This window comes from Letharia lupina (assembly GCF_014066315.1).
Source record: "Letharia lupina isolate WasteWater1 chromosome Unknown contig_21, whole genome shotgun sequence".
NCBI classification, from domain to species: domain Eukaryota; kingdom Fungi; phylum Ascomycota; class Lecanoromycetes; order Lecanorales; family Parmeliaceae; genus Letharia; species Letharia lupina.
In genome coordinates this window covers 1-14726 of record NW_023502990.1, presented here as the reverse complement: position 1 = coordinate 14726, position 14726 = coordinate 1, and the positions used below count along the sequence as shown (strand labels likewise).

At 47.8% G+C, this 14726-nt stretch overlaps 7 protein-coding genes across 7 annotated transcripts; 5 read left to right on the top strand and 2 right to left on the bottom strand.

Moving 5' to 3' along the window:
* Window positions 1–384: 384 nt before the first annotated feature.
* HO133_005254 (uncharacterized protein) lies at window positions 385–1237 on the top strand (the record flags this gene model as incomplete). The annotated part of the gene is given in 3 exon segments (XM_037296165.1): window positions 385–543; window positions 579–1003; window positions 1021–1237. 3 exon segments carry the CDS (start codon window positions 385–387, stop codon window positions 1235–1237), a joined length of 801 nt encoding a protein of 266 aa, XP_037148147.1.
* A 149-nt stretch (window positions 1238–1386) lies between these two features.
* On the top strand, window positions 1387–1907 carry HO133_005253 (uncharacterized protein; the record flags this gene model as incomplete). Its single annotated transcript, XM_037296164.1, has 2 exons — window positions 1387–1648; window positions 1816–1907. 2 exons carry the CDS (start codon window positions 1387–1389, stop codon window positions 1905–1907), a joined length of 354 nt encoding a protein of 117 aa, XP_037148146.1.
* Window positions 1908–2073: 166 nt separating this feature from the next.
* On the bottom strand, window positions 2074–4104 carry HO133_005252 (uncharacterized protein; the record flags this gene model as incomplete). The annotated part of the gene is made up of 4 exons (XM_037296163.1): window positions 2074–3288; window positions 3556–3928; window positions 4023–4033; window positions 4081–4104. The coding sequence occupies 4 exons, from the start codon at window positions 4102–4104 to the stop codon at window positions 2074–2076; spliced, it is 1623 nt and encodes a 540-aa protein (XP_037148145.1).
* Window positions 4105–5330: 1226 nt separating this feature from the next.
* On the top strand, window positions 5331–6584 carry HO133_005251 (uncharacterized protein; the record flags this gene model as incomplete). Its single annotated transcript, XM_037296162.1, has 1 exon — window positions 5331–6584. The coding sequence occupies one exon, from the start codon at window positions 5331–5333 to the stop codon at window positions 6582–6584; it is 1254 nt and encodes a 417-aa protein (XP_037148144.1).
* A 746-nt stretch (window positions 6585–7330) lies between these two features.
* HO133_005250 (uncharacterized protein) lies at window positions 7331–8345 on the bottom strand (the record flags this gene model as incomplete). Its single annotated transcript, XM_037296161.1, has 3 exons — window positions 7331–7605; window positions 7669–7748; window positions 8269–8345. The coding sequence occupies 3 exons, from the start codon at window positions 8343–8345 to the stop codon at window positions 7331–7333; spliced, it is 432 nt and encodes a 143-aa protein (XP_037148143.1).
* Window positions 8346–10836: 2491 nt separating this feature from the next.
* Window positions 10837–12137, top strand: HO133_005249 (uncharacterized protein; the record flags this gene model as incomplete). The annotated part of the gene is made up of 4 exons (XM_037296160.1): window positions 10837–10971; window positions 11041–11190; window positions 11245–11793; window positions 11916–12137. 4 exons carry the CDS (start codon window positions 10837–10839, stop codon window positions 12135–12137), a joined length of 1056 nt encoding a protein of 351 aa, XP_037148142.1.
* A 904-nt stretch (window positions 12138–13041) lies between these two features.
* Window positions 13042–14214, top strand: HO133_005248 (uncharacterized protein; the record flags this gene model as incomplete). Its single annotated transcript, XM_037296159.1, has 5 exons — window positions 13042–13109; window positions 13158–13283; window positions 13355–13602; window positions 13714–13840; window positions 13953–14214. The coding sequence occupies 5 exons, from the start codon at window positions 13042–13044 to the stop codon at window positions 14212–14214; spliced, it is 831 nt and encodes a 276-aa protein (XP_037148141.1).
* Window positions 14215–14726: the final 512 nt, after the last annotated feature.

The following is a 14726-nucleotide window of genomic DNA, read 5'->3' as shown; positions in this document are numbered from 1 at the left end:
GCTTCATTTTTCACTCCAGGGCATGTCGCTTAGACATGGGAGTTTTTCTAGCGCCGGGGGGTCTTTCTGGGCTATTTGCATGTCCAGAAAGGTCTTAGCTGCCCCAGTGTTGCATATGCCCAATCATATATCTACATATCTACTTGTGCATGCGTCATTTCTTGATGATTGACGAGCTCAAACAAGAAGAACAAAAATATTTGATTTGGTGTATCTGGCCGAATCATAACAATAGAACACGCTTTTCCTTCTTTTTTTGTGGTAAGTCCGTAGTGTTATTAACCCTCCATCTCCGTAGAAATTTCGCCAGCTACTTTTCTGCGCATATATCTTCACGTTGAATGAGGCTCAAATCACAGCCGCTTTCCTCGAACATTCAAAATCATGGGCTCCGACCATAGGAAAACAGAAGGTTTTGCTCTGACAAGCCCACCGTCTCCGGCAGCGCAGAAGGCGGAGATGCGCGGGGAGATTCCCAGCTCGCCCACCTCGTCCAACAAGCATTTGTTGGATCAAACTCTTCTACCACCTCCTCCTCTGGAGGTTCACACACCTCAACTATTAAATGTGATCGGGAGCCTTACGATGTGTTCAGTGAGTTTGTCGGTAGACTCTGCCAAAAGCTATGGCCTCCAAAGAAATCCATCAAGCTTCGTATCCTGAAGAGTAAAGCTGCCGCCCGATTGCGCACGAATAGTTTCTGCGGCTCTCTTGTCCCCTCGCTACAAACCCCACTGATAGAGCGGCTCCCGGGGGGCGATTACAACCGCATCACGGGTAGAATATTACCCTCATCATACAGCGTGGACAGTCGCAGGCTGATCCTTCGAGTACCACGAGAGAAGACAGCCAGACCTGACCGGGAAGTGGCCACTTTGAACTATGTGCGCGAGAGGACGTCAATACCTGCGGCCCAGGTTGCGGCGAAGGACTTCAGCAGTGACAACTCACTGAAGAAACCATACTACTACAGCACCGCATTGCCGGGACTGATATCAATTTGGTATGAAATGATCTCAGCTATAGCCAGCGACATAGTGTCGCTCGCAAGTTGGGCGGTGTAATCAGACAGCTTTTGTCGTTAGAGAGTTCAGTCGCCGGCGTCCTTGAAGCACAAAATGATGGTACAGAAAAGCTGCTGATCGTTCCATTCGAGCTACGGGAGAGGGATGGTTATGGTGAGCTTCTTGAAGGCCCGGACGCCAAGAAACTTGTTCGCATTCAAGCTCTGCCGTAGAGTTGTTCGAATCCTAACTCACTCGTTGGTGCGTATGGTCTGTTGCCGGACAACGTGACCATGATCCAGACGTCAAGCTCTGGAATGCCATGCTCCAAGCTCTGCATGAAGAATTGCTGTGCCACGTCGACTTACACCCTCGCAACATCATGGTCAAACTCCAACCAGACAATTCTCTTGAGGTCACAGGGATTTTTGCCCGGGACGAGGCGGTCTTTGCACCAAAGTTCGTGAACTGCGAGCCATCTGGGTGGCTATGGGCCTACAATGTCGATGGTCATGTTGACGAGGATGGCTCGCTGCCTTGGCCATATGAAGTTGAAGGAGCCAATAACTTGCCTTTACACCAGAGCAACAAGAGCTCAAGCTTCTCTTCGAGGAATGTGCTGGACCTGAGTACTCGCGTCTGGCGTATGACGAGCACTTTCGACTTAGCAGGGAGTTGTTCCGGATAGCAACGCTTGGCTTAGAGGCGAGTCATCATTGGAAGGCGGCTGAGAGGATTCTGAGGGAGTGGGACATGCTTTGACACAGCCACGGTAAGGAACATCTGTAAGCCCACGATTGCTATACCATAGATGTCGAGCAAACGCATGGTAATCCTATAGGGTTCATTTCTGATAACGACTTTGAAGTCAGCACGCAATACGTAGAAATGGGGATACTATGAATCTGGTTCAATACAGGTAGTTTCAAGAGAACTCCCGAGCGAAGGTTTACAGAAAGGTATATACTAAGGAATGAAGAGAGAGTCTTTTTTGTCTTTTGCATCTTTGGATCTACAACCATTGCGGTGTTTCTGTCTCCTGAGTTCAGTATCTAAATAAAAACGAAACCTATGACGGATACTCTAAGCATATCTCTCGCATACAAGCTCTGAACTCTGGCGTTTCTAACCTCTCATCTAACAAATAGAGACCATTGAGGATGCGCATAAGATACCTCAAGCGGAGCTCTTCTGCATCCACCTCAGTCCTGGGCCTGCGACCTTCCAGGAGCTCTAAAGCGTTGTATATCGCGATGGGTCCACAATCGTACGTGTTGTCCTGCTGCGCTGATGTTGCTGCAACAATCTCGCGAGTGTCTGGCTCTGGAAACCCCGAGGCATGGCATATCAGCTGCTCGAGAAGCGGGAACTGTTTTTGGCACGCTCGCCACGTTGGTCCTTTCTCGCCCTGGAAAAAGGAGTTGTAAAGAGTATAGGTCCATACGTCGTTGGCTAAGTTCACCTCAACGACTGTCCAGTGGATTTCGGTGGGGTTGAAGCAAAAGACAATCTTTTTTGTCTCAGGTGGGAACTGGTATAGGTTAGGTTCAAGCTCGTCGTTCGACCATAGGTGAATCTGGTCCTCAAGCCAAGACCGTCCGGTGAAGACTCGCCAACCTTCATCCACGTCGTCCCGGACCATGGAGGCTAAGCCTTGCCCGAAAAGTATAGACGCTGGAAATGGGTCCTTCCCGAGCCCTATAAGAACGTCCATGGTCTGTTCATGTAACCAGCTCAGGTTCTCCCCGTTACCGTAGGGCGATCGATGCTTGTCTTCGATGCGAATGAAACCTTGGTATTTCTCTGGTACAAGGGCAAGGACCATGAGTAGATTGAGCGGCGGGCCTACGCCAAAGTCGATTTGGTGAGTGGTTGGGTTCTTCTCTTCGGCGTACTGCTGCCACCACTCCACTATCTCGGCTACTGTCCGGGCGAAGGATCGAGCATCTTGGTCTATATCCTCGTCCCTTGCAATCTCAACGAGGTATAACCTAGTCTCTTCAGTCTGCTCCTTTAAGGTTTGTTCCATCAACGTCTTGCTGACAGTAGACGTATGGCTGTCATCGTCGGCCTCAGTCTCAATTTTCTTGACTATATAGTTGACACTGCTGACGGGACACATTGTACTTTCGTCTTCGGCCTTGCTTGACTCGTCCTCGAATAACAGAGCGACAGGACAGATCTTCATGTCGAATGTGAACAGACTAATTTTCCGTCGAGCAAATGTGAAAATACCGGGCTCGGAGAGTTTGGGAGTATGAAAGAGGAGGGAGTAATCCAATCCCTTTGATTAAGTTGTCATGACATAATTAGTCCTACAGAAATGAGGTAGCACAAAGTGACTGGGGCTTAACACAATGGCAAATCCAAACCAACGAAAGACTCCGGACAAAGACCGTAAGCGCAACAATGTCAGGTGATTGTTCGATGACCATCAAAGACACCGACTCTCTGAAATAAGCATGCGGAGAACAAAGGGTTTAAAGAGTTGGCTCAACAACTTTCACCATCTGGCGATTTTAGATACCTTTCACGCAACTTCTAGAGTGACGTTATTGGCCATGTTTGGTGCTGCTTGGACCAGTTCCCCGTCTATAGATGCTGCTTTTTGAAGTTGTCCCGAAGACCAGTAATAGACAAGCTTCTCTGGCCCAACCAAAAACTTCCCACCAACATGAGAGAACCCTCGTACACATTTCATGGAAAGATCCAAGGAAGCCTTGTGTACTGTCCAGAGTGTAAATTTGTCTTCGTCTGAGTCCTGAACTACGTCCACAGAGATCATGGAGGTGCCATAACGAAAGACCTCTGGCAGCTGGAAGAACCCCCAGTTCGTCTCCTTGCAAAAGTAATGGGCCGAGTAAGTGACACTGTCTAGAGGATTTGTATCGCAGCGTGAAGGCAGTCGTTGGCTTGGGCTGGTACTAGGAGTGGGTCAGAGGCTGCGTCAAAGCAGTCTTCGTATCCGTTGATACTAGACCGCTAGAGTTCAACGATTCGACGCTCTGTTACTCGTACCAGTCTGTGTTCTTTCACCTCTCCTTTCGTTGATGGAACGCTTTCGAAAACGGTCTACTCCGCAAACATAGGATTTCAACATCTTTGGCGGTACGATGCCCAGACAACAGTAAAATGATCTCCGCTATGCACTTGTCTTCGCGGATTACGAGCAGCGGGTAGATGTCACAATCCGAGCCGGATCCGGCGATCAGTGAACAGCATAGCTGAGAGGCTGTCTGGCATCACATGACTCCGGAGCATGAATGGCTATCGGGAGAAACTTCTCGTATGTGCTTGAATTGAGATACATCGCTCGTATGTATAGCATGTTGAACACTGTGTACTCGGCGTGTTTCTCTCCGAGCCATAATCAATTCCAAGGATTCGGATCGAGCCTCCACGCTAAGCTCTAAAAGGCTTAGAGTATCAGATATCTTTACTCGTATATGTCGTCATTCCGAGATTATCCCGAGATCACTTGGCAGAGAAGGATCCATTCTTTCACCAACCCGCGTTTCCTTCAGCCTCGTCTTCTTCGTTCATTCACGGTAAATTAAAACTGCGATATGCAGGCACAGCTTGTGACACATTTTTCTCCATTATCAGCGAGACAAGTTCTGGTTGTTTGTGGCCTATCGAAGCGCCAAGTAATTCCTAACCGCCGCCGAACCTGAAACACTACGCGTGTGATGCTTTCAGACTTCTCCCTCGGATATTGATTCTCGTGCAATGGAACTTTATTTACTGCTCATTATCTTATCCGAGTCCCTGCTACTACTTCTTGCCCGCTCTGCTCACTAATATCAAACAACCATTCATCGCCAGATGGGGTATTCTACGCCCAAGGATTGGACAAGACACGGCTACATTCTGCGAACGTTCTGCAAATCTAGATTGGGTTGTTTCATGCAGGCCGTATTCTACCCCAAGGTCAGGGCTCAAATTTGCTTCGCTATGTTGTACCTTTGTTTCCTTTTGCCCCTTACATTCACTGCAAACGTCTTGCCTCGTAGTTGAGTAGCACCATTGTTCTCCATTGTTCTTTAAGATTGTAGTGATCTCCCCATTGTTCTCTCTCAAATACCACAATAACACATTGTACAGTATTTCATTGTACTTCGCGAATTTCAATTGTTCCTTACTGCGCTGGTCGCCTTTAAATATTCCTTCACAAGTCTTCTTCCTCTTTTTCATTACTTCACATCCACTGCAACAGCACTCCCACCAAGCAAACCAACAACTCTCAAAACTCCAGCTTCAAAAGTTACACTTCTTCGTCGGGAACGAAGCACAAAAGCTGGGTTCAACAACAACATGTCTTCAATCATGTCCATTCTCTCCTTCTCGTCCGCCCTGTTTGCTGCCACAACGAGCGCCCATATGATCCTTGGGTCGCCACCACCATACGGCAGTCCAGACAACAGCCCTCTCGTAGCAGATGGCTCTAACTTCCCTTGCAAAGCTACAAGCAACGCAGGCGCGATTGTCACGGAGATGGCCATTGGTGCACCACAGCCACTCTGGTTCATCGGATCTGCAGTACATGGTGGAGGCTCATGCCAAATCTCTCTCACCACGGATATGCCAGCAACAAAGAGTTCCAGCTGGATGGTTATTCACTCCATTGAGGGGGGCTGCCCTGCCAAAGGCGTCTCTGGCAACGACGCCGCCGGCCAAAGTGGAGGCAGCAATTACACCTACACCATCCCTCAAGGCATCACTCCGGGATCATACACTTTAGCCTGGACCTGGTTCAACAAAATAGGCAACCGGGAGATGTACATGAACTGCGCGTCGATCAAAGTCAGCGGAGGATCGAAGAAGAGAGCAGCCACTCTTAATGAAACTCTCGGCATTCCCGAGCTCTATGAACGCACGACGCCATCTTTCCCAGGCATGTTCAAGGCTAACATACCAACAACCGACTGCGAGACTGTGGACTCAGCCGATGTGTTATTTCCAGACCCAGGAGCTTCCGTCGAAAAGGATGGAACCAGCGCACTCACTGCCCCAACAGGCGCTAAATGTAACGTTGTGGCTGGTGGTGGTTCATCCTCATCGAATTCAAGTACAGCTGCCGCTGGATCGTCTTCATCTGGGTCATCTGGGTCTGGGTCATCTGGGTCTGGGTTATCTGGGTCTGGGTCATCTGCTCCAGCATCTCCTGGGTCCTCCAGTGCTGCTTCGGCTGCTCCTTCGATGGCCACTTCTGACGCTCCTGCACCTGCCGCCACTTCAATGGCTGCTGCTCCTTCAGTTTCTGCCTCTCCAGTGGTCGCCGCAGCTCCTTCCGTGGCTGCCGCAGCACCTAGCTCTGCGCCTTCGGCAATAACGAACTCTTCGTCGAGCTCAACAACGCCCTCCACGTCGTCCACCGGCACATGCTCCACAGCTGGCCAGTCCGTCTGCTCGCCTGATGGAAAGCAAATTGGCGAGTGTACGCCTCAACTCACCGTCACATGGATCCCTGTGGCTGATGGTACGAAATGTGTGGGAGGATATCAAGTCTTTGCTAAGCGCTCTAACCCCAAATTCCAGAAGGGTTATGTCCGTAGAGGCGAGGGCCTCGGCCTCTGGTGAAGAGAAGGTGTAGACAGGGACTATAGCAAGACTTTCCTTTCTTTTGTACAGTTTCCTTGATTCACTTGGGGAGCAATAATCATGAACAAACAGAATACAGTCATTTCGGGAATTCCTCTCCATTTTTCCATGCTTCTTAATGTCATCAATCATTTTGGTACAATAGTCGTACTTCTCATGCCTAGCAGCTACGGTCCTTTACTTTGCGAGGAGTCGTAAGCACATGGGTTAAATGCAGCAAGAGCCTGGCGAGATGAGTTGAGCAGAGATGTTGTCGCCGATGGCTTGGCGTCAAAGTCTCAAAGAGGCTTTGACTACAGCACCACTTACCAATGAAATACCCAGGAGTTTCAAATCAGCTATGTGTTCCATGTCCACACCACGATGTAGTGAGATCAAGCTCCCCTCGCAACCCTTCCATTCATTCGTTAGCCTAAGCCACGAAAATCCGAAAGTGAACGCCTAATCGTGTTCCTCCACAAGAGGGTAGATGTCGGGCTGTGTATACCCTTACGATGACTTGCTGATATCTCTTTGAGCACTAATTAGATGCGTAAATTAGTCGTTTCTAAAATTATCGGTAGCGTGCAAGTTGAAAGCCATCTTAGAGCCTAACAACGACCTCAGGACCGGCATTTAGTATTCCACGTCGAAGCGACCATGACAACTCTCGCCTGCTCTACTCCAGGCACCCAACCCATCTTACTATATCTCACCTGATCAACGCGACGGGCAACCAGGATCGATCATCCGCTCCCTTCCGATTTGAGAAGACTTGCCCACATCAATTCCAGGCTCTGCAGCCATAGAGTCTCATCCGTTGCATGCAGTGTACGACTGCATTCTGCATTCTCTATCTTTCCATCGCGGTGTCTGTCAGTGGAGATGATGTGATGCGTGGAGTTGCTGGGCCTTTTTCCCAAAAGGAGGAGGAAGAGGGTAGTTAGGGATGGGAGGCAGACGCTGATGACGCCAGCGCTGACTTCGACGCAGGACCAGAGTTGAGCGAGGGTACTGGTGTCTATGACCAACGGATTAAATAGGCACCGAGTCTATGTAAAAGGCTGTTGAGAGATTGACTTACACATGAGATCCTCGGAATCGACATCGAGAAGGACGACCAGCCGGACAATGCTTGCTATACAAGCGCTGTTTTGAAGAGACCTCACGTTAGCAGCAGCGCTAGAAAAGATTGGAAGGCGCCTAGCAAGACTACATACATGGCTCCAATAGTAAACGAAATCGCCAATCCTGTTTTCCTCCATTTAGAGACTTGCAACTTCCAAACTATCGGTAGTGGTAGGAACAGGACGGTGACGGTGGTGGCTGCGCTGGTCAGCCCGCACGCGAAATAGAAGGCGTCAGAATTGATGCATTTTCCGCCGTGTATGTTCTGGTTCCACATAAAGTCAATGGGGGTGCACTGGAGTATGGTGACTAGGACTGTGGAGATGGTCCAAAGTATGTCCCAAACGCCTATGGCGTAGACGGCCTTGCGCATCCATGTAGTAGGGAAGATCCGGATGTAGAAAAGGAGGATGGCGAGGATGATAAGGCCGGTTGAGAGGGCCCATGTTATTTGTTGGACGAAGACGCTCTGGCGGAAAGTGCTTGTTAGCACGCAGGATAAGGGTGAGAAATCCAGTGAGTAAAGGTCATACCACGCCAAAAGATGTTATCTTACTCGGATCCACTTGAGAGTTGTGTCTTCCCAAGCCAGAACTGATCCCTGAATAATCCTGTAAGTTCCTTGTCTGGCATTAGAGCCTGAGAATGCCTATCAAGGCTCCTACCGGTTATTGTGAAGATGTTCACGAGCCATGAAGTCACCTGAGACACCAGGAGTAGTAAGCGACCAATCCAATGATGGGTTCCCGAAGAGCCCAACCAAAGCAAGAACAGCTACCCAGTCATCCCACCACAACACCGCCGCCGAGGACCAACGGACTAGGAGCCGGAGTACAACCGCTACGGTGGACAGTACCAAGCATGTGCTTGTGACTGCAATTATTTGAACCTGACGGTTGTCGAAGCCTTCTCCAGGGATGCCGCTCATGTTGTTGCAGGTCTTTGTTAGGGTTCTTTGATTCGCTTCCTTGTTTGGGGATAGGAAGGAAAGCTGGCAAAGTAGAGGAGGGTGACCTCTTAGGATACTAATACAGACCTCTTAGGGTACTGATATACAGCCTAAGATAGACCTCTGAATGCAAATTTCAATTGCCGGAGAAGCCAACTGGCAACACCCCAGTGTGTCTGTTAAAACTTGAAACTTGATTGACAACAGACTTTCACGAATTCGTCCTTCCAAGGCCATCGTCGGAGAGTTATTTGGAATATATCGCCGGAGCTACTACCATTTACCATACTTCAGCTAAAAATCGGCGCGCCATTGAAGCCGCATGGTATCACGGATCTCAGAGCAGAAAGAGCAATACTCGTACGGCCGAGAGATCTGTCATCTTAGCGGTCCGGAGCGGATACACCCACCAATCATACCCTCCCCAAGGGTTCAACATCCAGCCTCGATTGTTAGATGCATACGTGCCAAGCAGATAGATGCCGGCCGTACAATTGAGCGAGAAAGAAGGATCAAGAATGCAAAACCATTCTAAGAGAGAAATGCCTCAGACCTTCTGGCACCCCGGTGATCTGTGCCTAGTCTACTAAAGGAGAACTTAGTGAAGCGGTTAGGTGCAAGCCACAGGGACGGCAACGAGTGACTAGAGAGTAACTACAAGGATACGAGTGCATGATGAGAGAGAGTGCTGCTTAGCTCATGCATCTACCCATCGTCGGAGGTCTTGATGTCATCACTCCCGTCATGATCGCGTTTTTCCTAATTCAACTCACATGGGTCAACTGAGCTGCTTGGAAAATGCAGAATAGGTTTTCCTGGCTGCTCTGTAAAGGTCACCTGTACGGCCGCCCGTGCAAAATCAAAACCACTGACTTCTGTGAAGCCTGGGGCCCGGGGCTTTGGGTTGGCGGGACCTTGAACGGGCACCAGCGCGCCTGCCGGCTGCCGCCTTATTAGCGTGTGCAGAAAACGTTGGAATACTTGGCACTGAGATTATCACACACACACCACCAAAAGTAGTACTAAATAGATAAATCTTCTCTCATATCGTATTCTATTACCTTCCTTATTATATTTAAAGCTTCTATATATCTCGCTTAGTTAATTTCTATTATTTCGAAATACCTTTTATAACGATTAAGTATAGTACTATAAAAGGCTATATCTTTAAAGCGAATATAAAGAAGTTAAATAGGGCTCTTAATGAGTGCGATATTTAGATAGATTTTGAAGATTAAACTATATTTATTATTGCTGCTACTATTATCTTAGAGTTATTAAAGTCTTCATCTATCGCTATTAAGACTTAAATATCTTTAAGTCTACTTTAAAGTCTCTGGCTAAAGTATTAGAAACCTCTAATTATATAGTAACACGATATATAGTAAATATAAGATTCTTTATTACTTTTAGATACTTAATTATCTATATATTTATATTATCGATAGTAAGGGAGAGACTCCTAACTGCGTCGGTTGAGAGGTATTTCGAAATACTAAGGTAAAATACTAAGGATCGACTAAGCGAGATATATAGGAGCTTTAAATATGATGAGGAAGGTGGTAGAATGCGATATGGGAGAAGATTCATCTATTCAGTACTACTTTTGGTGGTGTGTGTGTGATAATCTCAGTGCCAAGTATTCCAACGTTTTCTGCACACGCTAATACCTTAGTGATAAACCTTTTCCGTCTTCCCCAGGCCAATCACGCAACCGACCCGATTTGATAGATTCTTCTGAGCGCAGTGCAGCACTGTCAAACTCGAATGATTTGTCAGAGAATGCAGAGCTCCATGTTTAAGCCGTCTCGGTATCCTTTACGAAAACTCATCGGCCATGGGATCATCCGCACCCATCACTGATGCAGAAGAATGTATTCAACGTCCACCCTAGACGCGGGCCAAAGACCTTCAGCGCCAGGGGGCCGGAGCAGACCTAGGATTCACCGCTTCCACCTTCCACTCTCCAAGTCGGAGGGTCATAGCTGTGCGGCAAAATGCTCTTGCTCTGTGTAATTGGAGTTTGTACTGGACGACTAATTCTCTCAATCTTCACCTCAACATCACTTGCTTCATACCGCCACGACCTATCAAAGATCAGACCTGCTGCATTGAAAAGTCAATTATTTCCACTCTTCGAGTTCATGAAGAATCGCGTAGTGGGCTATCGTACCCATGGAGCTCACAGACTCGTACAGAAAGCCTGGGCAAAAGGATGAGAGCGACGACTCGGCCCGAGTGCCAGCAAAGCTGTCGTCGGCGGGTTTTACTCTGATACCACAACCCTCGGATGATCTCAAAGATCCTCTAGTATGTCGTAAAACCTCTCACTCAAACGCCGCCTGCTATACAAGCCTACTGATCACCCATTCTTCGCAGAATTGGTCTTCATTGAAAAAGGCTACTACACTTTTCATCTGGTGTTTCGGATCCTTCGTCACTACAGCTTCCGGCCTAGGAAATGCTCTTGGGTACTTCGTTCAAGCCAAAGTCTACAACAAGCGAGATCCAATTGTTCTTTCATATTCCGTAGGAAGACATCCGTCCTAAGCTCGTAGCATTGTTCATGCTGATACGGATTAGGTAGTCGCGGCCACTGCAGGCATAGCCATCGGACCCCTCTTCGCGGTACCCCTTGCGCGCCGTTATGGACGAACATTCATCTTCTTTTGGTCCCTGGTCGGCCTTTTAGTCACGGGAATATGGTCCGCCACTATGACCGGCTCGAATCAATACGGAGCCTTCGTCGCAGCGCGGCTCTTCGGAGGTCTCTTTGGTGGAACCGCCCCAACGCTTGGTGCTGACACTATCGTGGATATCTTCTTCCTACACCAGCGGGGAAAGGCCTTCACTGTGCTGAATCTCTCCTTTCTTGCCGGTGTCGTCGTGGGTCCAACCCTGAGTGGGTTTATTGTTGGCTCTACAAGCTGGACCGTACAGTTCTGGTGGAGTAATGGTCTTGAAGGCATCATTATCATCCTCACTCTCGCACTGCTGGAGGACACATATTATGATCGCACACCGGAGGGCGGGGAATACCGTGGCAGATGGCCAGAAAATTTCTTTGCGAACAGGGTAGCGACATTCTTCTGTGGACCTCGCATGATTCCATCCATATCGATGGCCGAAACTGTAAGTCAGTCCTTCAAACATACTCGTATCCATGTTTCGGAGAAGGTCCTGCCGCAAAGCACCAGGGAACACTAATCTATCTTTCAAATTCGGATGATCAAGGGACTAACAGGCCCATTCAGTTCCAGATCTTCTGCAACTCTTTCCTTATTGGCATCTGCCCCGTCACCATTCTCTGCGGCGCCTTGACCCTCGTCGACTTTGGCTTCGCCGCATTCTTCAACATCATCTTAACAGTCTTCCTACAAGACTCCGTCGTAATGGGCGGCTACGCTTTCACACCCGTGCAGAATGCAGAGTGCAAGTCCCATCTCATCGATTCTCCAATCGTGAATATTCACTGATATTTAAAAAGTCATCTTCTGCCTCTGGTTCGGCGTCATCATAGCCCAACTCTATGGGCATTTCGCGAACGACCGCATCCCTCTCTGGATCTGCCACCGTAAGGGCGGCATCTGGCAGCCCGAATACAGACTCCACACACTCTGGCTACCGGGTCTTGTTGTCCTACCCATCGCTCTTGGCCTGTATGGCGCCTCCTTGCAATATCACCTGCACTACATGGTTCTTGCGCTCGCCAACTTCTTGGGTGGATTTGCGACGAACGCCATAATACCCGTCACAGTCAATTATATCATTGAATGCTTCAAAGGACATGCGTCAGAGTCCGCTGCTATCATGGGGGTGTATAGGCTGGCGTTTAGTTTGACGCTTCCTTTTTTCGTGCCTGCGTGGATAAGTAAAGTTGGAACGGGCTGGTGTCTTGGGATGGCTGCGATTCTTTCGATTTTTGCGTACGGGGGGGTTGCCTTGTTGATGTGGAAAGGGGCGGAGATAAGGAGATGGTCCTTTCAGAGCTTGTCGTCTAACGAGGGAGGGCTGAGAGTCATGACGAGTGCGGGGAGTATAGAAGAGCCTAGAGTTATATAATAGGCGTTCCGAATATAGAAGACAAGCTTTTTGCGTTGTTTTGTTTTCATTCGGAATCTGGTCAGTCAAGCACATCCGTGGGAATGAATTGAGAGAACTCCATCCCGAGGATGATGACATCTTGCATGTAGGGTTTTCAGAGGAGCGAGGATTTCTGCATGATGATGTCGTGCACATCCCTGCACCCGGGCTTGAGTTCCGGTCCCTTATGCTAGGTACCTATGTCGTATTCACTTCTCATGAGCCCGACTACCTTTGAAATCCTGATATCACATTCACTCCGACAGCCAAACAGGCTTCGTTCCACTCAACTGCACAATGTCTAACTCCAATACCTCAAGTGAAGATCCGTATATGCTGGGGCGCAACTACTACGCCTCCGCAAGGTACCTACACAGAAACAATGCCACTCTGAATCACTAATCGCTCTACAGACTTGCAATGCTCCACCTCCTCATCCATGCCCAATTCGGCTTCTTGCTCCACCCATCGATCAAGCTACCAAGCGCCATAAAGAACCAAGAACAACTGCGCATTGCGGATGTTGGCACCGGCACAGGGTATGTAGATTCTCTTGCGGCTATGTGCTCACAGTTTGTTCTCGCTCCACTTACTAAATGCCGCCCGCTAGCATTTGGATCGGGGAGCTCACCCGCGAGCTGCCACAAGCTCACATCGATGGATATGATATTTCAGACGAGCAATACCCGCCCCAGGAATGGTATGGGCCGAACGTGTCGCTATCTAAACTCGACATCTTTAAGCCGCTGCCGAAGGAACTTGAGGGGAAATACGACGTGGTACATCTGAGATTTTTTATGACGATAGCTAGTGATGATAACGTGCAAGCTGTAGTGAATAACTTGAAGGGAATGCTTAGTGAGTCTAACACAGTCCCGAGCGATGTGGTCTTCGTAGAATAGCTGTGATCCTAGAGCTAAGGGAAGGATCAAGCATTCAGCCAGGAGATCTGAAGCTGACTTTGATCAGAGCCGGGTGGTTGTTTGCAGTGGGTTGAAAGGGACTGGATGTCCAAGTTTCCAGAGAAGGCGGAGAAGAGCGATGATCCACATACGCAGATCACATGCTACCATAGGTCGTTATTCCCGAAAGTCAGGTCAGTCACTGCTCTTTCTTCTTCAAGCTCCGGGTTTGTGCCTGCGTCGAAGGTCTAGGCATTCGAATAGTAATATCTTAATTATTCAAACTGACCCTCTACATCCTAACAGATGGATCAATTCTTTGCCGGCCCAGTTCGAACAATGCGGCCTAGAGGTCCTCGATTACGTGACACAGGCTCCGCTCCCGGTTTACCGCAAGCCATGGAACGAGGATTGCTTGATTGGGTGGGCAGCTATCGGCGACTTGATAAAGAACCAGGAGGATAAGAAATGGTACAGAGAGCGCTTGGCAGAAGCAGCGGAGAATGCGAAGAAAGGGTGGTATGTGGACTGGGAGTTGGTTGTCTGTGTTGGAAGGAAAGATGGGTGAAGCTAGATATGGGAGTGAGCACATGGAGATTTGTTGTGTCTACCTTGTCTAAACACACAAAATAAAGATCGGATTCACTAGATATCTCTCTACATTAACAAGAACCGACTTTCGTACGATATACTACGGAGCTATAAGACTATCTTAAATCTTCTAACCCTATATTCATAATGTCGAATCTTTTATCTATTTTAAAACTAGAATTATTTAATTTTAAATTTAACGTAATAATTAAGCTCTATAGATTTTATCTTTATATTTAAAGATATTTCGCTACTTAATTAAGTTAATTATACTCTTTATTAATATATATAATAAAATAAGATAAAGCTAATTTAAAAAATCTTAAATTTATATATATAGTTAATTATAAATTTTAGATTATTATACTCTTTAATTAAAACGACTAAGTTAGCTCGCTAGCTCTCTTATATTTTCTTATTAAAAATTTATATATAAAAGTTCTATATTTTAAAATATCTAGATTCTTATTAGTATTATTACTTTATAAT